At 39.0% G+C, this 27,774-nt stretch overlaps 1 protein-coding gene across 1 annotated transcript in view; it reads right to left on the bottom strand.

Moving 5' to 3' along the window:
- The window catches only part of LOC126458099 (Werner Syndrome-like exonuclease), a 64,235-nt gene extending 44,710 nt beyond the window's left edge, over positions 1-19,525 (bottom strand). Inside the window, exons 1-3 of the mRNA XM_050094925.1 lie at positions 19,360-19,525; positions 19,059-19,159; positions 13,639-13,771 (exon numbers count right to left, since the gene is read on the bottom strand). Of these exons, the coding sequence (XP_049950882.1) occupies positions 13,639-13,771; positions 19,059-19,060 (135 nt within the window). The 5' untranslated portion in view covers positions 19,061-19,159; positions 19,360-19,525. The remainder of the gene's footprint in view (positions 1-13,638; positions 13,772-19,058; positions 19,160-19,359) is intronic.
- Positions 19,526-27,774: the final 8,249 nt, after the last annotated feature.

Raw genomic sequence — 27,774 nt, 5'->3', positions numbered from 1 at the left:
CGACTCATATCTGTGAACTTACTCCACATGCTCTTACCTTCATTAACAGCCTGCAATGGGACACCACGTCAAATGCTTTCTGGAAATCTAGAAATATGGGATCAGCCTGTTGCTCTTCATCCATACTTTGCAGTATATCATGTGGGAAAAGCACAAGCTGAGTTTCGCACAAGTGATGCTTTCTACAACCATGCTAATTCATGGACATAACGTTCTCAGTCTCAAGAAAGTTTATCATATTCAAAATGAGAATGTGTTCAAGGATTCTGCAGCACACTCAGGTTAGGGCTATTGGTATGTAACTTTGCAGGTCTGATCTTTTACCCTTCTTATATACGGGAGTCATCTAACCAATTTTCCAGTTGGTTGGAACTTTGTGCTGGGCGAGACATTTATGATAAATGCAAGATAGGTAGAAGGCCAATGCCCTAGAGTGCTCTTTGTAAAACTGAATTGGGATTCTGTCTGGACTGGTGATTTATCTGCTTTCAAATCTTTCAGTTGTTTCTCTAGGCCAGGGATGCTTATTACTATGTCATCTATATGGGAGTCTGTTTGATGGTCAAATGATGGTATGTTTATACAATTCTCCTGTGTGAACAACTTCTTCTTTCTTGAATGTGGAATTTAAAAGTTCAGGTTTCATTTTGCTACCTTCAACTGCCCCACCAGACTGGTCAACAAGGGACCGAATGGAAGCCTTAGACCTGCTTAGCAATTAAATGTTCAACCAGAATTGTCTCTGGTTCTCTGCCAGATCTTTTGCTAAGGTATGATGGTGGTAGTTGTTGTATGCTTTGCGCATACATCTTTTCACATAAGCACAATGCTCTACTAACCTTTGATTGTTGTTATTTGTGCATTTTGTTTCGAACTGTGAGTGCAACAGACTCTGCTTCCTCAGCATCTTTCAAATTTTGTTATTACACCACGGTGGGTCTTTTCTATTCTTTGTCCAGTTATTAGGCACATAACTCTCAAGTCTACAATTTACAATCTGCTTAAACTTTGTCCATAATTCCTCTACGTCCATCTTACTGGAACTAGGTGGTGTCAATTCACTGTCTAAGTGAGATGCTAACAACTGCTTATCTGCTCTAGTTAGCTTAAACACTCTCCCAGCCTTCTTCACTGAGTTATTAACTTTCGTAACCATAGTTGGTATAATGACATCATGATCACTAATCCTCGTTTCTGTACTGATACTGTCAATAAGGCCCGGTCTATTTGTAGCTACAAAGTTCAAATCAAATGTTTGTGAAATCTTATGAGACTTAACTGCTAAGGTCATCAGCCCCTAAGCTTACACACTACTTAACCTAAATTATACTAAGGACAAACACACACACCCATGCCCGAAGGAGGACTCGAACCTCCGCTGGGATCAGCCGCACAGTCCATGACTGCAGCGCCTTAGACCACTCAGCTAATCCCGCGCGGCAGCTACAAAGTCTAAGATATTTCCATTGCATGTGGGCTGCCAAGCTAGCTGCTATAGACGGTTTTCAGAAAATGTGTTCAACAGTAATTTGCATGACTGTCTGTCTGCACCCCCCACAATGAATCCACTGACATCCCAGTCTACACTTGGTAGGTTAAAGCTGCCTCCAACTAGTATTGCATGCTCTCGATATTTATGCACTACTGACCACAGACATTCTTAGAATGGCTCTAGAACCATTACAGTAGAATTGGGTGGCTAGTAAAAACATCCAACAATTAATTTGGTTTCACCTACACCTGTTATACGTGGCCAGGTAACTTCTATGTCACACTCAATTTCAACATCAATAGAGACAATATTTTTGTCAACTGCAATGAACATGCCCCCTCCTGCGGCCTCTAATCGGTCTTTATGGTATACATTCCACAACTAGCTAAATATCTTAGCACTTTCTACTTCAGGTTTCAGACAGCTCTGAGCATGAGAACTTTCCTGGAGGGCAGTAAATTCGGAAACTTTGTTATAAATAATTTGACATTTTACTGATTAAATTTTGACACTTGAAGTGTCTACTCTGAATGCAGTCTGACCTCCCTTGCAGTGTACCGAGTGGCGAGTGTTCATCAGAGCATCTCAAACTACCATCTAGCCTAAAAAAAAACCATGTGCACTCCACAAGTTCTCTGCTACCTGAGTCGCTGCATCCTTAGTGCAGTGCACCCCTGACCTCTCAAGGGGAGTCCTATAAATCACCACACAATAATGTAGGTCTAGAAATCTGCAGCCAAGACCATCACACAGTCGATGAAGTCTTTGGTTGAGGCCCTCCACTAAGCTCCAAGCCAAAAACATGGTGAAGCAAGCACTCATCTGGTCGCATATGGACAGGAATTGTAAGCACTTCGTATGACAACGTGTGGGTTGCAAAAGAGTAAAATCGGCAGACATGTCATGTCACCACTGGGAAGCTTCAGCCTTCTGAATCTATGATCTGAACATGTCCATACAGATCTCATAGGACATCTCTCGCCAGTGGAAGGATACACTCACAGTATCACAGCTATAGACTGTTATACATGGAGGTCTGAAGTTTTCGCAGTAACTGACATAACCACTGAAAATATCGTAACTGCATTCTTTCGTGGGAGGATCGCGCATTTCGTGTACCCCTGAAGATCACAGCTGACCAGCAAAGAAAATTTGAATCCTATCTCTTCAAAGCACTCCCTACCTCTTCAAAGCACTCCCTACCTCTTCAAAGCACTCCCTACCTCTTCAAAGCACTCGCTGTCTTACTTGGCATGAAGCAAATCAGAAGTACAGCATATCAGCCAGCTGTAAACAGTTTAGTTGAACTTAAGCACCAACAGATCAAAGCGTTGCTGCAGAGCCTCAATTCATAACAGTGGACAGAGATGCTACCTATTGTTCTCTTAGGTCTACATGCATCCCTGTAAGAAGGCCGCTAAGCAGCTACAGCTGAGCTCATGTATGGTCAACATATATGCCTTCCTGGTAAGTTGTTTGCCAGTGTACGAGATGAATCCATTGACCTGTCAGAGTTTGTGAATAATCTGTGAACACAGCTGCGACAGCTATGTACAATGGTGCCAAGGGATCAGCCAAACTGTCATCTATTCATGTTTGATGAGCTATGCGATTGTCACTGTGTTTTTATCTGACAAGATGCAGCGTGTAAGCCGCCACAGCCACCCTATAATGGACCATTCCATGTAATTAGCAGGCATGACAAAACATTCACCATCAAACTAATGGGCAACCCCCCCACCCCCACCCCCTCCCACTAAGTGCCTTCAACTTTCACTATCCTGTGTCAACAGATTAAAAATGTTCATATATTTTGAACACATAATATTTACAAAATAACTGAACCATGACAAACATGATTTAATTTCAGAACAAATTGACACTAAACCCAATAAGTCTAATTCAAATATCCTACAAATTACAATAATTTGCAGCATTTGCATAAAATACAAATCTTTGAACAGTTAAAATATATTTCAACTGTACAGTGAAATGACGAATAAGGCATCTTCCCTGTGGGAAAAATTCCCCTCTTTCCAATTGTGGACTCAGAACTGATATAACACTTCTGGTTCTCACATCATTAACAATATTTAAAAATACACATTTAGCATCTAATCTTTACCTTAATATATGTAATAACATAGACATTTAAATTTATTCTGATAGGTCTTAATACTAGTACATGCTGCTGTGTGCAACTTTCAACTAATTATGTGGCTTCTCAAATGTGACTAATCAAAAATGCTAATTAGTAATGCTCTGCTTTTCATTACTTCTCTTGATGGAATGACATATATATCCTCCTCCAATTTCCTACTTAAATACATTTTTTTTACATCCATATGATGATATGTTAAATTTCATTTTGCAGCCAAGGCTAAAAGATATCTCTATGAGGCATACTTGACTACAGGTGAAAAAGTTTCTTTGTAATCTACCCCTTGTTTTTGTGAATATCTTTTTATTACAAGTCATGCTTTATATCTTGGTGACGAATTTTCGGGGCTCTTCAAAGTGAATACCCATCTTGCCTGTAATGGTTTCTTATCTGGTGGCATCTTTACCCATTCAAAGGTTTCATTCTGAGATAAAGATTCCAATTCCATCTCCATTGCTTCTTTCCATTCTTCCGAGTTTGGGCCGCTCATTGCTTCTTCTGCTGTTGCTGGCTCATCATTAAAAGATTGGGCTGCATACATCTCAAAATCCGGATATTCTTTCGGTTTTGGCACCCGAGAAGAACCCCCTTACATTGCTCTCTTCATTTTGTTCGTCCTCAAACTCACTGTCATCATAAATAGTCTCCATGTGCCTTTAACTGTCCTCTTTCTGTTCTTCACTTTCTCTTTCTTCACGTAAGGTTTCACTCTCAGAACTAGATCCAGTTAACTTAGAGTCTTGCCCTTTTCAGAGTCCTTTCTGTTTTCAAAGAATACTACATCTCTGCTTGTAATTATCCTTTTATTCTATGAATACATTAATTGGTGGCCCTTTGAATTTGCACCACTGCATCACACCCAAAAATCCTTATATTGCTTAGGTCAGGTTTCCTTCCTACCCATATCTATTTCTTAATGCTTTTGTAGGTGATCTATTGTTCAAATATAAGACCGTTCATACTGTGTCTGCCCAAAAATCTTTTGATAATCCAGCATCAGTTATCATGCTCCTTGCTTTTTCAACAATGGTCCTACTAGCCCTCTCGGCAACCCCATTTTGAGATGGGCTGTACCTTATGGTAGTTCGATGCCTCATTCCCATTTTTGCCAGAAGTGTCTTCAATTTCTGGTTAATATATTCTCTCCTGTTATCAGAACTGATGTTTTCAATCTTCTTTCCCGCCCACCTTTTGACCATATTACAATATTCGTCAAAAATGTCACTCACTTGGTCTTTGGAACTAAGAAAATAAACACGAGTATATCTTGAATAATAATCAATAAACACAAAATATAATAACTTGCACCTATGGATTCGCATTCCATCAGGCCACATACATCTGTATGGATTAACTGTAAGACCTCATCAGATTTACGTTCACTAGTCTTAAAAGGTAGCCTCGTTTGTTTTCCTTTTATGCATATCTCACAAGGGTCCTTGGATACACTATAATTCTCTCTCTATTCCCTTTACCATATCCCTTATTAAAGACACACACTTTCTATTTAGGTGTCCAAGCCTGCAGTGCCATAAAAAAACTTTCACTGAGTATACTGAGTGACTAACATTTCTATGCTTACGTTCAATGGTATCCAACTTAAAATACCCCTTTCGTTACTTGCTGTAGTTATAATTTTACCATTTTCGCTGATTACTCTTGCTCAGTGCATGTCAAAAGTGACTGTATTTCCCTTCTTCACAATTTCTCCTACATACAGTAGGTTAGTAGCAACAATTTTTACATAATGAACATCATGTGCTCTAACTGTATTGGGTTCACTATTTACACTTATACTTGTAGGTCTAGTTTCCCAGCCAAATGACACTGGAGCTTGCTGCCATCAACAGTTGATATTCCCATATGAGTCTTATCTTTAACATCATAAAGAAGAGCTCTGTCTTTAACAATATGCACAAATGCACTTGAGTCTAAAATCCATTCTAGTTGACAATCACCTACATCTCCAAAAGAATAAAAACACGAGAGTGCCTTACCTTTATTACTGGTCCCTCTCTCTCTGGACTATCGGCAACATACCTCTTTTGCTGTGTGTCTGACCTTGGGTTTACTTTTTCTCTGGCAATATGCCCCTTCTTCTGACATCTGTAACACATTACTAATTTCTTCCTTTTGTTTTTTGAATAAAGAGCACATGCAGTTCCCTTCTCCAACACATGACAGCTCGAAGTACTCTTTACATCCTGTAGGATTTTCTCTTTAATACTGTCACCCATAGTTGGTATACCTGAGCTTTCCAGTCCCATAATCATAGGCGCATACCTTTTGGGCAATCCTGCCAGCAGTAGTGTCCCTATCCATTCGTAAGTGATCTCAAACCCAACATTCCTCAGTCGGTTTTCCTGAAGTATTTGTCTACACTTTTGCATTTGTCCAGCTGAGTGGTAATTAACTCATGTAATAATACTAATTTTCTTGTAAGACCTCCATCCTCAAATGCACTTTGTAATTTGTCCTAGACTTATTTTGCTGTCGCAGCTTTTTCAACGTGACCATAATTCACTGAATCAACCAGTAACACCAACTTTGATTTTGCTTTCCTATCCTTATTTGAATAATTCTGATCTGTGAATTTCATTGTTCCATCAACTACATCCCACAGGTCGTCCAAATGTAAATAAGCTTCAACTGCAAATTTCCACGTCGCATAGCTTTCGCGACCCATAAGTCTTTCAATCTGCAGAATTTGTGCCACACCCACTTTAAAAATATTTGATGTTTCTTAACGTAAAGAACAATACCGAAGAATAATACAAAAGAGTTGCATTTATCTTGTAAGGATAACTCATACTTCACACATGTGGACTACTTGGAACTTTTCCAATACTTTCTCACTACTATATTATGGATATACTTATTCCAAGTGCATCGCTGGGCCCATAACCTATTAAAGTCGATACAGTTCAATAAGTAATAATGAGAAAAAGACATTTAGTGCCCGTAACTATATTTGCACTTCTGGGTAAAATACATTGAACACAACAACCAAGGAACATTATATTACACACATAAAACTCAGAGTGCATAATAGCACAAGAGAGGTCTATTATATTTCACATGATGCACTTCGCCTCCATCTCACACGAAATACACTCCTGGAAATTGAAATAAGAACACCGTGAATTCATTGTCCCAGGAAGGGGAAACTTTATTGACACATTCCTGGGGTCAGATACATCACATGATCACACTGACAGAACCACAGGCACATAGACACAGGCAACAGAGCATGCACAATGTCAGCACTACTACAGTGTATATCCACCTTTCGCAGCAATGCAGGATGCTATTCTCCCATGGAGACGATCGTAGAGATGCTGGATGTAGTCCTGTGGAACGGCTTGCCATGCCATTTCCACCTGGCGCCTCAGTTGGACCAGCGTTTGTGCTGGACGTGCAGACCGCGTGAGACGACGCTTCATCCAGTCCCAAACATGCTCAATGGGGGACAGATCCGGAGATCTTGCTGGCCAGGGTAGTTGACTTAGACCTTCTAGAGCACGTTGGGTGGCACGGGATACATGCGGACGTGCATTGTCCTGTTGGAACAGCAAGTTCCCTTGCCGGTCTAGGAATGGTAGAACGATGGGTTCGATGACGGATTGGATGTACCGTGCACTATTCAGTGTCCCCTCGACGATCACCAGTGGTGTACGGCCAGTGTAGGAGATCGCTCCCCACACCATGACGCCGGGTGTTGGTCCTGTGTGCCTCGGTCGTATGCAGTCCTGATTGTGGCGCTCACCTGCACGGCGCCAAACACGCATACGACCATCATTGGCACCAAGGCAGAAGCGACTCTCATCGCTGAAGACGACACGTCTCCATTCGTCCCTCCATTCACGCCTGTCGCGACACCACTGGAGGCGGGCTGCACGATGTTGGGGCATGAGCGGAAGACGGCCTAACGGTGTGCGGGACCGTAGCCCAGCTTCATGGAGACGGTTGCGAATGGTCCTCGCCGATACCCCAGGAGCAACAGTGTCCCTAATTTGCTGGGAAGTGGCGGTGCGGTCCCCTACGGCACTGCGTAGGATCCTACGGTCTTGGCGTGCATCCGTGCGTCGCTGCGGTCCGGTCCCAGGTCGACGGGCACGTGCACCTTCCGCCGACCACTGGCGACAACATCGATGTACTGTGGAGACCTCACGCCCCACGTGTTGAGCAATTCGGCGGTACGTCCGCCCGGCCTCCCGCATGCCCACTATATGCCCTCGCTCAAAGTCCGTCAACTGCACATACGGTTCACGTCCACGCTGTCGCGGCATGCTACCAGTGTTAAAGACTGCGATGGAGCTCCGTATGCCACGGCAAACTGGCTGACACTGACGGCGGCCGTGCGTGTGATCATTGCTTGTACAGCCCTCTCGCAGTGTCCGGAGCAAGTATGGTGGGTCTGACACACCGGTGTCAATGTGTTCTTTTTTCCATTTCCAGGAGTGTATATTGATCGCACAGTTCCAACAATATCCAAGGATTTCTATTAGGCCTTGTCATTTTACCTCTTTGTTCTTCTGCTGCCTTCATTATTTCATCTCTCAAAGCTACCCATTCATCTCCTACAGTATTCCTTTCCCCTTTTCCAGTCAATCATTGTCTAACGCTCCCTCTGAAACTCTGAACTACCTCTGGTACTTCCAACCTATCCAAGTCCCATCTCCTTAATTTCCTACCTTTTTGCAATTTCTTCCCTTTTAATCTACAGCTCACAGACCATATTTGTCACTGGAAATGTTTTCCAGTTTAAAATCTGGTTCTGAAATCACTGTCTTACCATTATATAATCAATCCGATACCTTCTGGTGTCTCCATGTCTCTTCCATATGTATAACCTCCTTTAATAATTCCTAAACCAAGTGTTAGTGATGATTAAATTGTCTCCTGTGCCAAATTCTACCAAGCATTCATCCCTTTCCCCCAGTCCATATTCACCTGCTAATTTTTGTTCTCTTTCTTTTCCTACTACGAAATTCCAGTTCCCCACAAGAATTAAATTTTCCTCCATTCATTAAACCTTTCTTTTTTCTTCAATTTCTTCATCAGCAGAACTACTTGGCATATAAACTTGTACTACTGTTTTGGGTGTTGGATTTGTGTCTATCTTGGCCATGATGATGTGTTCACTACGCTATTCATAGCAGCTAACCCACATTCCTATTTTCTTATTCATTATTAGACCTACTCCTGCAATACGTGTATTTGGTTTTTATATTTATTTATTTTCTGTCCATATAACAAAAAGTTTTTGGACATTGTCAGGAAAATTTAGATTACATTACTCATATACAGTAAAATATTTACATTCTTTCATAACAACATATGGATCAGACACTTGTCTGTACACATTATTTCTCAAAAGGGCACTACAAGTAGATTCTTCTATCGTGTAACACAATTTAGCTTATATTTATAATAGTACAGTACACATAATACAGTGTATAATTACATTGTTTCATACCACTGATAGATCGGAGACATTGTCTATATACACTGTTTTCCAAGGTGGCACTACAACTTAAAGGCCTCTATAGAGTAACAACACTTCTCTATTAATAATTGCTCCCCTCCACTCTTTAGCATATTTAGATTTACTTTCTTGAGTTCACAGGGTAGTGCATTGTAGAAAATTGCTCCCATTCTGTGTAGGCTGTGGTCCGTTGCCTTTTTATTGGTCACAATTCTATAAAAATTTTCCCTTCCCCGTATATCATAGTTGTGTACATTACTGTTTCTCATATTAAATTCAGGATTTTGTTTCATGAACATGACTGTCTGCAGTATATACATGGAGTACACTGTAAGAATTTTATATTTTCTAAAGATGTCTCTACAAAGCTCCCTCTTCTTTACCTTGGCTACCATTCTTACTGCCTTTTTTTGTAATTTAAAAAGTCTATCTATATGAACTGCTGATGCCCCACCCTATATCTCAATACACTTGCCAATGGTTGCCACCTAAAATGTAAACAATAATCATATTGACAGGTACACTGCCACTGCTCTTTTTCCTTCGACAACTTGTGAACAAGCCTATATTTTGTTCTACCCTGATTGGGAGACCTCACTGACCGTGAGGCCATTTTCTAGGATGGCCTTCGGCTGTGCGTCTGAGCAGGACTTTGAGGTTTGTATTCACTGAGGTTCTAATAATTATACCATAAAGGCCTGTACCGTCCCTGTCGAAAATCGTAGTATCTATGAGCACACCTTATTCCATTTGGCATAAAAACAAATTCTCTGTATGCTTCCCTGAATTGACATATTAAATCGTCCAGGTTTGGCTTATAATACCAGAGTTCTTCCAGTACAATTAGCAGCTGAATAATTAATCTTGTTTCCATAAAATGTAATTGCTAACTCATCAATTCTCTCTTGACTGGTAGGAACAAGGAAGGCCAGGTGTAGGTCGTCCGGGTAATTTCTTATATGGTCCCAGTTGCCATAAAAAAACGCCAACGCAGACATTAGCTGTAAACAACAATCTTTATTCAGAATGTTACTGTTCCCTTGCGTTTACAAAAGGTCATATACACTCTATTTCTAACAACAAACGTTAAATATTTCACTTCACTTTGTACCACATCATTCTTAGCCGGTTCATCTCCAGCAATTTGCAAACCAATATAAAACAGATTCACACCTTGAAATATTTTATTTTTTGCACGACATTGATTCTCCAAATCGGTCCATGATTTAACTTTCGAAATGTCTGCACTTGTCTCGGGCTTGGAATAGGTTACAAACTTAAATCGATTCTTTCTAGTGTACTTACGCCAAGGAACGCCGGATGAACGTTCGGGTCTAAGACTAAATGGACCTATTTTATTACTACAGGCTACACGCAATTTTTCCAAAGCTCCTTGGTCTTCAAAAATTTTCTTATTTGCTCTTTCATCCAATGTTAGCCTTTCCACTCTTACATTAATTCTATATACATTCATACACACTGAAGGTGTGGATGAATTAACCCAAAATATATTTGCCTTAAAGTATCATGGTCCAAGAAGACTGAGACCTGTTTCAGTACACACGCATTTCTACTGATTTTCTTGCAAATATTATCTACATGGTCTTTCCATGATAAGTGTTCATCAACAAAAATTTATGTGAATTTGCATATGCAAGACCCAATGGGGATGGAAATACAGTATCAGTTATGACAGCATTACAACTGTGGATGAACTTCATTATTACCGTTTTGTCTTTATTTACAAGAAGCTTGTTTGCTGTAAGGTATGTGGACAGAGTATTGAAACTGATCTCGGTACCGTTAGCTGCAGACTGCATATCACTGCCACAGCTGATAAAGGATATGTCATCGGCATAGCTCACAACCATGCAATTTTGGGGTTCAAATAAGTTATTTACATATACAGGGAACAGAAAAGGCCCTAGTATGCTTCCTTGAGGCACGCCGCATTGAAGTGTCCTGAAGTTTGATTTGGTTGTTAGGAGCTGCTCATTATTTTGATAAGTTAGCTTTACACACGGTTTCCTGTCTTTCAAAATGGGGAGGCAACTAGTTTCAAGGCTAGTCCTCTCAACCCGTATTCTTCTAGCTTACACAGAAGAATGGTATGATTCACAGTATCAAAGGCTTTATTTATAACCCTTAACCCAGGACTTAACCAGAAGTCCTATTCCTCTCCCACTGAACTTCACTAACTCTCACTATATCTAACTTCAACCTATCCATTTCCCTTTTTAAACTTTCTTGCCTGCCTGCATGCCTCATTAAGGGATCTAACATTCCATGCCCCAGCCCGTACAGTGTCAGTTTTGTTTCTCCTGATGATGACATCCTCCCGAGTAGCCTTGCTTGGATACCTGTATAGGGGACTATTTTACCTCTGTAATATTTTACCCAAGATAATGCCATCATCATTTAACTATACAGTAGAGCTGCATGACAGCAAAGAAAAGTAACAGCTGTAGTTTACACTTGCTTTCGGCTGTTCACAGGGTCAGCACAGCAAGGCCACATTGGTTGATGTTGCAAAACCAGATCCGTCAATCACCCAGGCTGTTGCCCCTGCGACTACCGATAGGTCTGCTGCCCCTCTTCAGGAACCACACGTTTGTCAGTCACTCAATAGATACCCCTATGTTGAAGTTGCACCTATGGTATGGCTATATGTATTGTCGAGGCATGCAAGCACCCCATCACAGTGGGGCCCATGGCTCGGGGGGAGGAGTCCCACTTCATAGCTATGAAAAGTGAGTCAACACATGCTCATCTCAAGAACCATGATGTCATACTATTAATTCTGATATATTCTGAATTTCAGAGGTTCCTCCAAGTCATGGGTTGGTAGTGCAGATCCTGTGGTGCTCACCTGACAAGTTCGCAAATCAGTGTGGGCTGCTCCTGGGTGGTTGGACAGAGGTTCTGTAATAATACACTTAAAAACTCTGAATAAAAAGAACTACAGTTAGTAGTAAAAATAATAAGGGAGAACAATAGATATAATGGACTGGAATTGAAATGTACTGATGCATGATGTGATGTAGCGAGCAGAGCTCTTACAAGTTACCCACATTTTACTAATAAAATTGAATACACATTATGAGGTAAGCCTTTGTAATTACTGGAATTTTACAAAAGTATTTAATTTGATTGCAGCTGTGTGTAAGGCATATAAGCGAGGTTCTAGGGTGGAGATTAATATAGTAATGTGGTCTGAGAAACAAAAGTCAAGAGTAAATAAGCAAATGGATCCTAGAAACATGCACATAATAAATTTGATTTTTCAGAAATTTAAGATCTTTGTACAAAAAAATCATGGAGGCAAAATTCTACATAGATGTTATTTTCGTGCTTTATTTTGTAGTTGTTTAAATCACAACTTGTGTGAATGTGTGAAATGGTGGATAATTGTAATCAGAGCACTAGAACACCATACCCTAAAAACGATAAGTTCATCAAACTCATTGCATATCCTTTGTCCTCAAACACCTCAATTTTCCCTTAAGCAGTATAAATGTTGTAGAATGCAAGTACTTTATGATCAAAAGAGACCAATCATTGAAAAGCACAAGTGTTGAGCCGCTGAAAGGCAAACACAAAAGAAGAAAAACTTGCTTGTTTTCAGACTTATCTTTGATGAGCTACAGTACAAACACATGCACACGTGTGCTCTCATGCTCAAGCATATGAGCATATACCCCTACATGGTGCTGGCTACACTGACGAGACAGTGTCAATGCTAAATGCTATTTTGTGGCAAGTGGGTGGACAGTGGGGATGGGGGTGTAGTGTGGGGTGGGGTGGGTAGAGATGGAGAGGGAAGTAGAAGGTAAGGAGAGGGATTGGGAGTGGGTGGCTAATAGCTCAAGGTGAGGCCAGTTAGGAATGTGGGAGGGAGTGATGGCAGCTGTAACTGTAACAGCCAGTGGGAAGCACTACAAGCTGAGGGGGTGCCACCCTGTAGCACGTCTCTGCCATTACGACTGGGCCATATGGTCTTTGAGGAACAACTGTCGATCTGATCACACCTTCCAGCAACCAACCTCCACATTTAATCTCCGAACCCACTCATCCCTCCTCACACATTCCTCTCATCAGAATTTTAATCTCAGGTAACTCGGAGTCACCTGCAACTTCCACCCAACAGTTCCCCTTTCCTCCATTGTCACTCCCTTCTGATTCATGACCCCATATAGCCTTCAGTGTGATGTGCTTCCTTTCTTAAAGTATGATAAAAGATAGGAGACACTACATTACACAGACTTAAATGGCACAATGATTCCATTGTTTATTATAACTCTTGGCATTGAACATCTCTCACCATCCTACATCTGCATTGCAGCCACTCTAGAAATGCATCATCTTCTTTATGTAATAGAATATTGCTATTAATTTTTTCTACTGAACTCTCACTAAAGCTTTTGACAATTTTTTTTAAGTAGCAACTGAGTTATTTAGCAAATTGTTCCAACAGTAACCATACAAGAAAATACTTACATGAAATAAGTGGCACACATTTTCATCATGACAAATCTGTATAAGTGATGTTTTCCCACTCCCTGTTTTGCTATTTACAGGCCACTCCATGTCAAATCCAACAACCATTTCATCTAGATTTGTCAGCATTTCCCTGAAATACAGGTACAATATTAATGAAAGATTGAAAAATATGTGCAAAAATTGGGAATTAGACATCACTTATTAAAACTCGGTATCAGTGTCGTATTCCATTATACAACTAGCTTTTTTCTTTTTGAGCTAACAACACAGAAAATAATCTTTTTAAACTGTCCATTACAAGTACTAGAAGAGCAAAAGATAATGTGACTTGATACCTTACCTTTCAAATATGACTGTTTTTAACAACAACAAAAAAACACAAAAACTTAGCCGCAATTGTACAACAGCTGTTTATGGAACCACCCATCTGCTTTCACCAGAGGTGAAACTGTGTTGCTTTGTATAACATCATGTGGTGCAGTGTATCTGAAAGGGAAAGTGTTTACAAAGGGTGTGTTGGAGTATGTGGTGGCCCTCTGTAGTGTGGAGTATTTATGTTTCTTGATTGTTTGTGAGGACAGTATTGGAAGATATTTACTTGCATGTCTGGATGACCAGACATTATTGACGAAAGATAGCTGACTGAAATTGCTTTGAGATAAACTTGCTGAATGTGAATAACACGGCTTCAGCTGTGTTTGTATAGATTTACTACATGTTGATGGTGTGGAAATTTTTGCCGGACTGGGACTCAAACTCAGATTTCCTTTTTATCCTGGCTGGCTCTGAGCACTATGGGACTTAGAACTACTTAAACCTAACTAACCTAAAGACATCACACACATCCATGCCCGAGGCAGGATTCGAACCTGCGACCGTAGCAGTCACGCGGTTCCGGACTGAGCGCCTTAACCGCGAGACCACCGCGGCCGGCCTGTTTATCCTGAGTGGTCACCTTAACCATTAGGATATCTGTGCACACTTCCTGGACTGACCCAAACTTCTGTGGGTCACATGTCTACATCCCTATTCCATAGTCTGCTACATCCATCACTAAATGCTCGCAGCTCTACTCTTGTTTTCCCACACCAGTCAGAATGAGACTATGAGGCATCAAGACCCACGATGATATCATCTTTTATCCGCATTGGTATTTCAATGTTTAGTTGCACATCTGGATGAACAGACATTATTGGTGATAGACAGCCATCCAATATTGCTTCGAAACAAATTCACTGAATGTGAATAACTTGTCTTCAGCTGTGTTACAGAGTTTTGGTTTAGATTAACTACTGATTGATGACATACGAAATAATTTCAGATGACTATCTATTGCCAACAATATCCGTTCATCCAGACATGCAGGTAAATGTTATAAGCCAAGGTGGAGAAAAGATGATAACATCACAGATCTCAGTTCCTTATAGTCTCATTCTCACTGGAGCAGGAATACAGAGAACAGCTGTGAGAATTCAGTGACGAATGTAGCAGACTATGGTAATGGGTTGTAGACAGCGTGATGTATGGAAGTTTACATCAGTCCGACAGATTGTACAGATAGCCCAACAGTTAAGGCAACCACTCGTGAATGCGAGAAATCTGTGTTTGAGTCTCAGCCTGACACAAATTTTCACATGTTAACAATATGTAATAAATCTATACCTAACACAGCTGAAGCCATGTTGTTCATATTCAGTGAATTTCAAGTTTGGATTTATTAGTGTGATGTGTTGCTTACAGTTGACAATTTAATTTTATGTTTTGTTATTTGTTACTTATGGATATGACAATGAAGTTCACTAGCATGTCCCTGCATGCCGCAATGGGGGCGACCAGTTGACTGCAGTTAAATCCCTATCGTTATTCTGTTTAATTGCTGAGTACGTGAAGTGTTATGTTTATGGAGAAGGAATGAGATTGATCAAAGTTGCTGCATCCCGGACCGGGGACCAGTATATGCAGCACTGTTGGTGGGACAATGTATGGCATTGGTTTCTGGTTTGAGAAGTCTACACTGGCCATTTGAGAGATTGGATTGATGAAGTATTATTTTTGTTATAACTAGATTGCTAGATTTATATACCGCCTGACTTTGGTAAATATGATTTTTCTATTGTGGTATGTACAGTGTGTGTGTTTATGTCCATAATTGAGAGTTTCTTGTATATCAAAATTGTGTTAATGCATTTTTTTTAATTTTTAGGTTATGTTATGAGTTGTAATTATGCTGGATTGTGATAGGCAGATACTGTGCAGTTTGTTTTATCTATACTCGTGAGGTTAGGTTTTTTATGTTGGTTATGTGAGCAAATTGTGGTTTTGTGGTATTGCGGATTTTGTTTTAGCTACATAGGTCAAGTGATATTTTCAGTATCAGGTTTTGGACTTAAGTGTGGGTTTGTGGACTTAATTTGAGCTATATAGGTCAAGGAAAATTTCCGATACCAGATTTTTTTATCAGATTTTATTTTTTATTGTCGAGGATTTCATTTGCTTAATTTTTGTGTTGTATGTCTTCATTACTAGGACTGCCGCATATTTAGAATACCTCCACCCAAAACCCCCTAATTCACATGGGTGCTCTGTTAGTTCAACTGAATTTTTGAAATTACACATTTCTCATGTTATTTGTTTTTTGTTCACGTGTGTAGTGAGTGACATCATGGTCACCATATTGTATACACATGAAATGTGGATTCACCATCTTGGTAATGTTATAGATCAAAGGTGACAGATGGTATCACAATCTGCCATGGAACACAGGTATCATTGGCGACGTACAGTATAAAAGTAGTAGTAGTAGGAATGTCTGATTGAATACTGAGTTGATAATTTATGGTGCTCTTCAGGGAGTGGCAATAGGATTGCTGCTCTTCATTTTGTTTGTATGATATGCCTCAAACAGCAGTTATAACTTCATAATGTATGGATGTTATACTTCATCCGTATAAATATAAACGTAACCAATGTATGAGAGTTACAAGTTTCAATAAATATGAGAGATAGATTTCACCTAGGATAATTTATTTGTAAATATCGATAACATGTTGTACATAACACAACAACATGATATCTGTCTTAAGCATGGAGACTTTGTTCTGACAGTAGAGTAACCATCTGCCGATGACGTTATTTGTACGTGGTATGGAGGAGCATGGTGTTAGCAGACTCATCTCCTGACAACTGAATGCTTTTCAGACCTTGACCCACTAATTCTCAATCACACAGGTCCTCTATTGGCCTCATGAGGATGAGTGCACGCCATTCCAGTGTTCCCAGTAAGAGAAAGATGACTGGCATACCAGGAATTTAACCTGGTCCTTCACGTGGACAGTCACACTGACCATTCAACTACAAAGGGAGACACAATTGTAGCAGAGAACTATAATTTCCAGAGTGTTGCAGTTAATAAGTACGCAAAACTGGAGTATTGTATCAAAAATTTCCCCAAAATGAGCAGCAGCAAATGCTCAAGTAATACTGTCAATCTCCCCCCCCCCCCCCCCCTTGAAATATCCGTTGTGATAATAGTCTGATCTACAGCACAGACAGAGGTTAAGGTCCAGGTGGAAGGCAATAGTATGGTTATATAACTAGAGCCTCCTGTCGGGTAACCATTCACCAGGTGCAAGTCTTTCAATTTGACGCCACTTCGGCGACTTGCACGTCGATGGGGATGAAATGATGAAAATTAGGACAACATAACACCCAGTCCCTGAGCGGAGAAAATCTCCGACCTAGCCGGGAATCGAACCCAGGCCCTTAAGATTGACATTCTGTCGTGCTGAACACTCAGCTACCGGGGGCGGACACAATAATATGGTCATTAATTGTTTAAGCCAACAACTGTGAGCACAAAATCTTGGTTATAGTGACAAAAGGATCTGTAGTGTAGCCAGAAGTGTAGGTTCACCATTGGTGACATTTACTCACAGTATAGTACGCACAACATAGAAATCTTGCTATATGACTGGTTCAATCATTTCTATTTTTGAACAGAATATGTTGTTGGCAACAGTCACTTGATATTTAATAGTTTTCTTATGGATACCTAAAATCACAAGTCAAATTACAAAAGAGGGTAAGGGGGGAGAAGCAGCATAACTCTTGCCATTAATGTATCACAGCCTAATCCACATATGGTACACTCACTCGTCATACTGCATTACAGTATGGAAAAATTTAGTCCATGGCAAAAATATGTAGTCTACCATAAACTTGTCTCCAAGACAAATGTAGAGAACTAAGTGCATTAACTTTGTGTTCATAATGTGTTTGTGACAATTATCTTATGTCCTTGAAATACGCATGTACTACTTTGTTAATAAGAGATAGTCACTGTAAGAACATGGTCAACATGTGTCATCTTCATCTTGAAATTAACCACATGGATATCGTTATCTGAAAAGGATCTCCTAAATGCTGGAGCTAGTCTGTACACAAACTACCACAGAAAACGGAAAACTTGTGAGTAAGGCACATTCAGAAAACACTAAGAGATAACCTCATCATGTTCATATGGTGTAACATAATATTTAGAGGGCAGAAGGAAATTTTCCAAGCAAAAACAGTATAGACAAATAAATAAATTGAACAAACAATTGGCTACTATTATCTGCAGCTCTTTTTTCTTTTGTTTCTAATACTTAGTTATTTCTATTACTTAGTTAGTTACTTTCATGTTCCATGGATCATTTTGCACGATAAATTGTCATTATGTGGAATGAGCCATTTTACATTAATATTAATTTGTACTCTAAACATCACCATCACCACCGAAATTAAAACATGAAATACAGACTGAGTTAGCAATTCCTACCCACCACCTTTTACAACACAGCAATTCTTCTATGGAATAGAAGGAGCTGTCAAGGAGAAACTTTTTTAATTTATTTCCAAACTTTATCTTGCTGTCTGTTAGGCATTTTATATCACTGGGTAAGTAGTCAAAATTTTGATGCAGCGTTGTGCACCCCTTTCTGTGCCAAAGACAACCTTAATGTTCAGTAATGAATGTCATTTCTTCTTCTGGTATTGTAACTATGTACTCACTGTCCCTTCGAACTGTAGTGGATTATTTACAACAAATTTCCTGAGGTAATAAATATACTACGAAGCATTAGTCAGAATGCAAACTACTTAAACAGATGTCTACAAGATACACAAGTAATACACATAAGCTCTACACATAAAGTGGGCTTCACATAGTGGAATAGGTTATGTAGTGTGAATGAAGTGGCTGAGAGACATAGCATACAATTTTTAAACAGAAAATTTAATAACTGGGGCGTAATTCTGTTTATAATTCACTTAATTATTTCTCCATAATTTTAGGTACATAATATTTTCTAAAATGTTCCAGTAAGATAAGTGCTACTACCAAACAATATGAATTTCAAAGACAAAAGAATAATTACATAAGACTTTAACAAGCCATCCCACAGTCACCTATGGTTGCACAGTAGTTTATCTCTCCTTTAAAACGAAGAAATTCTGATTCCTGTATTTCATCATTCCCCTGGAAAAAAAAACGAAACTGCCATTAATTGTTAATCACAAATTTCCCGTCAGCTAAACAGGATGTTCCCATTCCACACATATTTGGGCGAAATAACTCTAAATTTTTTGTTGGCCGACAAATATCAAACAGGTAATTAGATGACACATATGATTCACCCAAGCAAATGCCTGTTAGTACTGTTTATATGTTTTCTTTACCTTTTTAGAAAGCCACACTGGCACAATACGAACCCTGTTTTGCTCATTCGACATTATGACCAGTTTATATATGGATAAAATGGCAAATTATGTTACTCTTGTTAACACACATTCCCTACGTAACTCATATTTTACGCGCGCAAAACTGTCAAATTACAAAACTAAAGTTGTCAGTATAGCCAACACACACTGATGTCAAAGAAACGTCTTGGATTGGTTTTTTTTTTTAATCAGTTACTGTTTCCCCTAAAAAGAGAAATCCAGAGGAAATTGCTATGTCGCTATCGTGGAATCGATTTTCAGTACGAGGCCCAAAAAAAATTTTCTTTAGCACAAATGTGTCTCTACCATGGTGATAAAATTATACAAATAAAATTTTGTGCAGCGATATTTTTTACAGAATTATCTTTATGGGCCAGCTGTACAATCTGGGGTTGGAGCCAAGGAAACCCACGGAAAGTCAACCGAGGAATAGGCTAACCATAGTTTAACTTGGAGCTGTACGATACCGTTCTATTCCCCTGTTAGCTATTCCCGCGATAGCGTTCCGGCCCAGTTAAGTTGGCAACAACTGAAGAGCACTCTGCATATTTTCGCGTACATTTCACAAATTCACATTTACTAAAGTTGTCGTCTGCTGAAATAGCGTGTCAACTGTGAGCTATAAGCGTTTCAGATTGCAAAATTATTCGTTTGAGGATATTTTCAGGCTGGTGATATTGCAGACGGCTTCAAGAGTGTAGTAGAAAAAACAAGACCTTCTTTGCTCTCATTCAATGAAAACATTTAAATAAGTTTGTGGGGTACTTGCATGTATAGCAGTGTAACAATCTATCGTCAAATTAGTTAAGTGATCAGGTATTTGTTGTTTGACCAGTAAGAGATCTTTCTAGATTTCCGAGTAAAGTATGGAACAAAAAATGTGCAACAGTTAGCAATCATAAACAACACCGGTCGACAGAGCAGCTATAACAGACGTACCAATTTTTTTTTCCGAGGAAGAAACACGTAAATATCATGCCTAGAAAAGGTAGCAGAGGCTATTAGATCAGTATCACCCCATACGTGGAATGTAAGTTCCAAGCTGCGTTCGACGAAATTTACGATTTGATAAAGTTGTCAAGGGAAGGAAATCACAGACCACGTGGGGATGTAATAGTTAGTTAGTTGGTAGCGTGTTCCATTGATCAATTGCACGGTACGGTAGCCGTTATGATGTGGAACGTGTCAATTGCACAAGAAATGCACATATGAAACAAAATTTTTTAATATATGTATTACAATACAGAGTTAAAGATTAATATTTCTATTATTTACCGTATTCCCTTAAATGGCATAAAATGCATATACTATATTTAAAGATTTATTTATTTCTATTCAAGAATTCATCTATAGTATAGAAGGAGTTGTCAAGGAGATATGATTTCAATCTATTATTCAAGCTGTTACTGCTGTCTGTCAGACACCTTATTTCATCCGTTAATTTGTCGAAAATTTTTATAGCAGCATATTTTACCCCTTTCTGTGCCAAAGATAGGTTGAGCAAAGGATAGTGTAAGCCCTTCTTTTTTCTGGCCTTGTAATCATGAATATCACTGTTGTTTTCAAACTGGTCCATATTGTTGAGAACAAATTTCATTAGTTGGTGGATGTATTGCGAGGCTGTTGTAGGAATTCTCAAGTTTTTAAAAAGATGTGTATAAGCTGTCCGACTATGAACCCCACACATTATTCTAACCACTTTCTTTTGAACAGTGAATACTTTTTGTCTAAATATTGAGTTACCCCAGAATATTATTCAGTATGACATCAGAGAGCGAAAGTATACAAAGTACATTAGCTTAGTAATTTCTATATCCTCAAAATTGTCAATTATTCTGATCGCAAAAGTTGCTGAACCTAGTTGCTTTAGGAGATCCAAAATATGAATTTTCCAATTAAGATTCTCATCTATATGTGCATCCAAAAACTTAGTATGCTCTGCCCTGTCTACTGACTTCTGTTGATGTGTTATATTTATTGAAGAAACTGTGCTTTTTTGCGGCATAAATTGGATGTACTGTGTTTTTTCAAAGTTCAGAGCAAGCCCATTTGCAGAAAACAAATTAATGACTTTTCTAAAGATCTTATTTGTACAATTTTCAATTGGACTTTCTTTTACTGGATTAATAATGATGCTTGTATCATCAGCAAACAGTGTCAGTTCAGCTTCCTGTTTCAGATAGGAAGGGAGGCCGTTCATGTATATCAAGAACAAAAGGGGACCCATGATTATACCCTGTGGAACACCTAATGTAATTTCACCCCAGTTAGATGTAGTGGAAAACTTATTTAAATCACTTGACCCATATAATGAAACTTTTTGCTTCCTGTTCTGTAGGTATGACTTAAATCACTCATGTGCTATTCCATTTATACCATAGAATTGTAATTTCTGTAACACAATGTCATGGTTCACACAATCAAATGCTTTGGACAAGTCTCAGAAAATTCCTATTGGTGACATTTTACTATTTAAAGACAGTGCAATTGTATAATGCTGTCTCAGTGAAACAGCATTTTTGAAATCTGAACTGCGATTTACTAAGTAACCCATTACTGTTGAGATGGCTAATCACTCTTCAGTACATTACTTTCTCGAAGCTTTTTGAGAATGCTGTAAGCAAGGATACTGGCTGATAATTATTGACATCTGTGATATCCCCCTTTTTGTAGGGAGGCCTCACAATGGCATATTTTAACCTGTCTGGGAAAATACCTTGAGTTAGTGATACATTACATATGTGACTTAGGACATCAACTGCAATTGCTCCACATTGTTTTAATATCTTATTAGAGATGTCATCTACTCCAACAAAACATTTATTTTTCAGAGATTTAATAATTTTACTTATTTCACAAGAGGTTGTTAGGTGAAACTTAATCTGACAAATTTTTTTCAAAACAGACTCTTCCATGTACTGCCTAGCTTTTTCTTTTGAACTGTTCTCACCAATTTTTTCTCCTACACTTATGAAATGATTCTTAAATACATTAGCTACTTGTGTACTGTTGGTTAGGATGGTCTTGTTCTCTTTAACAGTAATACTACCTACCTCAGTGATCACTTTTCCTGACCCCCTTCTAACAACATTCCATACAGATTTTATTTCATTGCCGGAGTTGTTAATTTCTTCTATAACATACATATTTCTTGATATCCTTACAACTTTTCTCAATATGTTACAATAATTTTTACAGTGTAAAACTACTTCTGGATCTTTACTAGTTCTTGCTGTCTCACACAGTTTTCTTTTTCTTTCTGAAGACACTTTAATACCTGTACTAATCCAAGGTTTCTTTGAAAAGTGTGTGGTGTTACACTCAGTTATTTTCTTTGGGAAACAATGTTCAAAGAGGGATATAAATTTATCAAGAAATATTTTGCACTTATCATTAGCATTTGGCTCATTATATACATCTCCCCAATTATCATTTCTTAACTTTCTCTGAAGTGCTGTATAGATACTGGGTTCAGCGACCTCACACTTTTACTTAATGGTTTCTGAACTGTACACACTGTTAGGCTTTGTAAGTTAATCAGTTGTGCATCACGGTCTGACAATCCATTTACCACAGGGAAAGCACGTGTTTATTTTACATCCTCTTTCTGTACAAATACATTATCTATTAGTTTGCTACTGTCCTCAGGGAAATTGATAACTGATTCTAAGTTACATGTCGTTTATAACACTTCTAGTTCACTTTTCCTATCAGAATTACTTAGAAAGTTTCCATTGAAGTCACCACAGATTAATAACTTCATCTTTTTGTCTGACAGACAGCATAATAGGGAGTCAAACTTTTTTGTGAACAGCTCCCAGTCTCCTAATGGGGACCTGTACGCTGTTGCTAATATCAATATTACATTAGCTAGCTGAAGTTCGCATGCACAAACCTCAAAGTGCTGATCAACACAAAATATAAAAGCAACTGTGAAATGCGGTCTCCAACAAGCTGTGGCAACATAGACATAATTGAAATTGATTTGAGTTACAATCCTGATATTTAGAATGGTCAGTTCATTACAGCTGCAAGAGATGTTTACAGCAAGTACCTTTGCTGAATTATTGAAGATTGTGCATCCACTTTTGCCGTTATTGTTTCTATAATGTGATTATTAATAATTATATTGAGCATACATATGAAGAATAAGATGTCAACATTTACAATAAACGAACATTTTTTATAATCCTGGGGAAGAAATGTACTTATGGCACATACCCAAACTAGAGCCTGTTATCGTACCCACCCTAAATGTTTCAGAAACAGAAATTATTTCATAAATAATTTTGGCTTTTGCAATCATCTTTAGCAGCTACATGTAATCTTGGAGGGAAGGGTAAGTAACTTGAGGTGTGACACCTTCAGTTTGCTCTTCCTTTCCTACAGTCATTTCACCTTAAGACTATTAGTTTTGTTTTCAGAATAAAAATGCCTGTTCTCAAATGTGAAAGAATTAGCAGAGTTGCAGATGGTGCTACTTCACGAATAACATGATGAGAACCAGAGAAGAGAGGAAGAACTGTCTTGATTAAGTAAGAGCATAAAGTCCAAAATTTGAATCAGAAAATATAAATTAAACATAAGATTTCAGAATAAAAATATGTTATTTCATATACATCTGTTTATTTTATTTTCACTTAATTACATCAGAACTGAAATAATTAACAAAACTGACTCTTGCGAATGCTGTCCAATGTCATACACATACTTTCAATAACCCTGCTGGCTGTCTGCTTGCCAATAGCAGTGAAGTTTCCAATGGACAGAAAAATATCAACAGAGGCAAAATATTTGAGTGTCAGTAGCAGCTGCTTCACTGATGGGACAGTCATTTCTGAAAGAAAAAAAATGACATGAGACAATTTGTTTGACAATTCAAAAGATATTTAAAAACATATATTGCTAGCTACACCCTCCACTGTGATCATTATGTAAATTCAATAACTAAAGATTCCTTGTTAGCTGAATGACAAGTGCCTGTGTTCTTATGACACACAGATAACAATTACTTTATGATAAACATGGATGTGGTTTGTGGATAAAAACTAACAACTGAGAAACATTATAAGGGCATCCTTAAAAAGGCTATATTTCCTGTGTTAAGCTTAGTTCGAGTAAGCACATATAATTTATACGTTTATGAGAATAATTCCCCCATGAACCATGGACCTTGCCGTTGGTGGGGAGGCTTGCGTGCCTCAGCGATACAGATAGCCGTACCGTAGGTGCAACCACAATGGAGGGGTATCTGTTGAGAGGCCAGACAAACGTGTGGTTCCTGAAGAGTGGCAGCAGCCTTTTCAGTAGTTGCAGGGGCAACAGTCTGGATGATTGACTGATATGGCCTTGCAACACTAACCAATACGGCATTGCTGTGCTGGTAATGCGAACAGCTGAAAGCAAGGGGAAACTACGGACATAATTTTTCCCAAGGACATGCAGCTTTATTGTATGGTTAAATGATGATGGCGTCCTCTTGGGTAAAATATTCCGGAGGTAAAATAGTCCCCCATTCGGATCTCCGGGTGGGGACTACTCAAGAGAACGTCGTATTCAGGAAAAAGAAACCTAGCGTTCTACAGATCAGAGTGTGGAATGTCCGATCCCTTAATCAGGCAGATAGGCTAGAAGATCTAAAAAGAGAAATGGATAGGTTAAAGTTAGATATAGTGGGAATTTGTGAAGTTCGGTGGCAGGAGGAACAAGACTTTTGGTCAGGCGAATGCAGGGTTATAAATACAAAATGAAATAGGGGTAATGCAGGAGTAGGTTTAATAATGAATAATAGGAGTGCGGGTAAGCTACTACAAACAGCATAGTGAACGCATTATTGTGGTCAAGATAGACACGAGGCCCACCCCTACTACAGTAGTACAAGTTTATATGCCAACTAGCTCTGCAGATGACGAAGAAATTGAAGAAATGTATGATGAAATAAAAGAAATTATTCAGGTAGTGAAGGGAGACGAAAATTTAATAATCATGGGTGTCTGGAATTCGGTAGTAGGAAAAGGGAGAGAAGGAAACGTAGTAGGTGAATATAGATTGGGGGCAAGAAATGAAAGAGGAAGCCGCCTGGTAGAATTTTGCACAGAGCATAACTTAATCATAGCTAACACTTGGTTCAAGAATCATGAAAGAAGGTTGTATACATGGAAGAAGCCTGGAGATACTGACAGGTTTTAGAAAGATTACATAATGGTAAGACAGAGATTTAGGAACCAGGTTTTAAATTGTAAGACATTTCCAGGGGCAGATGTGGACTCTGACCACGATCTGTTGGTTATGAACTGTAGATTAAAATTGAGGAAACTGCAAAAAGGTGGCAATTTAAAAAGATGGGACCTGGATAAACTGACTAAACCAGAGGTGGTACAGAGTTTCAGGGAGAGGATAAGGGAACAATTGATAGGAATGGGGGAAAGAAATACAGTAGAAGGAGAATGAGTCGAAACAGGGCCCTGGTAGTAGACAACATTCCATTAGAACTACTGACAGCCTTGGAAGAGCCAGTCCTGACAAAACTCTACCATCTGGTGAGCAAGATGTATGAGACAGGCGAAATACCCTCAGACTTCAAGAAGAATATAATAATTCCAATCCCAAAGAAAACGGGTGTTGACAGACGTGAAAATTACCAAACTATCAGTTTAATAAGGCACGGCTGCAAAATACTAATGCGAATTCTTTACATACGAATGGAAAAACTGGTAGAAGCCGACCTCGGGGAAGATCAGTTTGGATTCCGTAGAAATATTGGAACACTGACCCTACGAATTATCTTAGAAGCTAAATTACGGAAAGGCAAACCTACGTTTCTACCATTTGTAGACTTGGAGAAAGCTTTTGACAATGTTGACTGGAATACTCTCTTTCAAATTCTGAAGGTGACAGGGGTAAAATACAGGGAGCGAAAGGCTATTTACAATTTCTACAGAAACCAGATGGCAGTTATAAGAGCCGAGGGACATGAAAGGGAAGCAGTGGTTGGGAAGGGAGTGAGACAGGGTTGTAGCCTCTCCCCAATGTTATTCAGTCTGTATATTGAGCAAACAGTAAAGGAAACAAAAGAAAAATTCGAAGTAGGTATTAAAATCCATGGTGAAGAAATAAAAACTTTGAGGTTCGCCGATGACATTGCAATTCTGTCAGAGACAGCAAAGGACTTGGAAGAGCAGTTGAACGGAATGGATAACGTCTTGAAAGGAGAATATAAGATGAACGTCAACTAAAGCAAAACGAGGACAATGGGATGTAGTCGAATTAAGTCGGGTGATGCTGAGGGAATTAGATTAGGAAATGAGACACTTAAAATAGTAAAGGAGTTTTGCTATTTGGGGAGCAAAATAACTGATGATGGTCGAAGTAGAGAGGATATAAAATGTAGACTGGCAATGGAAAGGAAAGTGTTTCTGAAGAAGAGAAATTTGTTAACATCGAGTATAGACTTTAGTGTCAGGAAATCCTTTCTGAATGTATTTGTATGGAGTGTAGCCATATACAGAAGTGAAACATGGACGATAAATAGTTTAGACAAGAAGAGAATAGAAGCTTTGGAAATGTGGTGCTACAGAAGGATGCTGAAGATTAGATGGGTAGATCACATAACTATTGAGGAGGTATTGAATAGGATTGGGGAGAAGAGAAGTTTGTGGCACAACTTGACTAGAAGATGGGATGTGTTGGTAGGACATATTCTGAGGCACCAAGGGATCACCAATTTAGTATTGGAGGGCAACATGGAGGGTAAAAATCGTAGTGGGACACCAAGAGATGAATACACTAAACAGATTCAGAAGGATGTAGATTAGAGTAGGTACTGGGAGATGAAGAAGCTTGCACAGGATAGAGTAGCGTGGAGAGCTGCATGAAACCAGTCTGAGGACTGAAGACCTCACGAACAACAACGAGAATAATTCCAGGTAGTGTATAATGCTTTTGCTCTGAAGCATTCACTACAAGATGGACAGTACACAAAGTGTACAATATTTTCTGCTATAGGTGTGGCTGAGTAAACTCTGGACAGTAATGTACTATCAGACTTTTTCTTACATTGAACAGTCATAAAAGCCATCAATTTCAGAAGAAGTGGCACTTCACAGGAGCGCAATGTAAGATATGTCAGTTTAAGTTACCTTCAGCTAGCTACAATCTGAACTAAAGGAGGAAATAGAAAATAATGTGATATTCAAGGAAAGAGAAAGCATTCAAGGCACTCCTTCCACATGCTACAACTATGTAGATTCATTAAATAGATTCTTGTTACGCTCCTATAACATAATACACACATCAAAAAAAGTTTTGCATCACCTCGGCTCTGAGCGTTCCGGAAACTGTACAGAAAATTGGAATAGAGATCAACATAAACAT

The sequence above is a fragment of the Schistocerca serialis genome, chromosome 2, assembly GCF_023864345.2.
Source record: "Schistocerca serialis cubense isolate TAMUIC-IGC-003099 chromosome 2, iqSchSeri2.2, whole genome shotgun sequence".
Classification (NCBI taxonomy): Eukaryota; Metazoa; Arthropoda; class Insecta; order Orthoptera; family Acrididae; genus Schistocerca; species Schistocerca serialis.
Note: the sequence above shows the minus strand (reverse complement) of the source record. Positions and strands in the feature narration are given on the sequence as shown.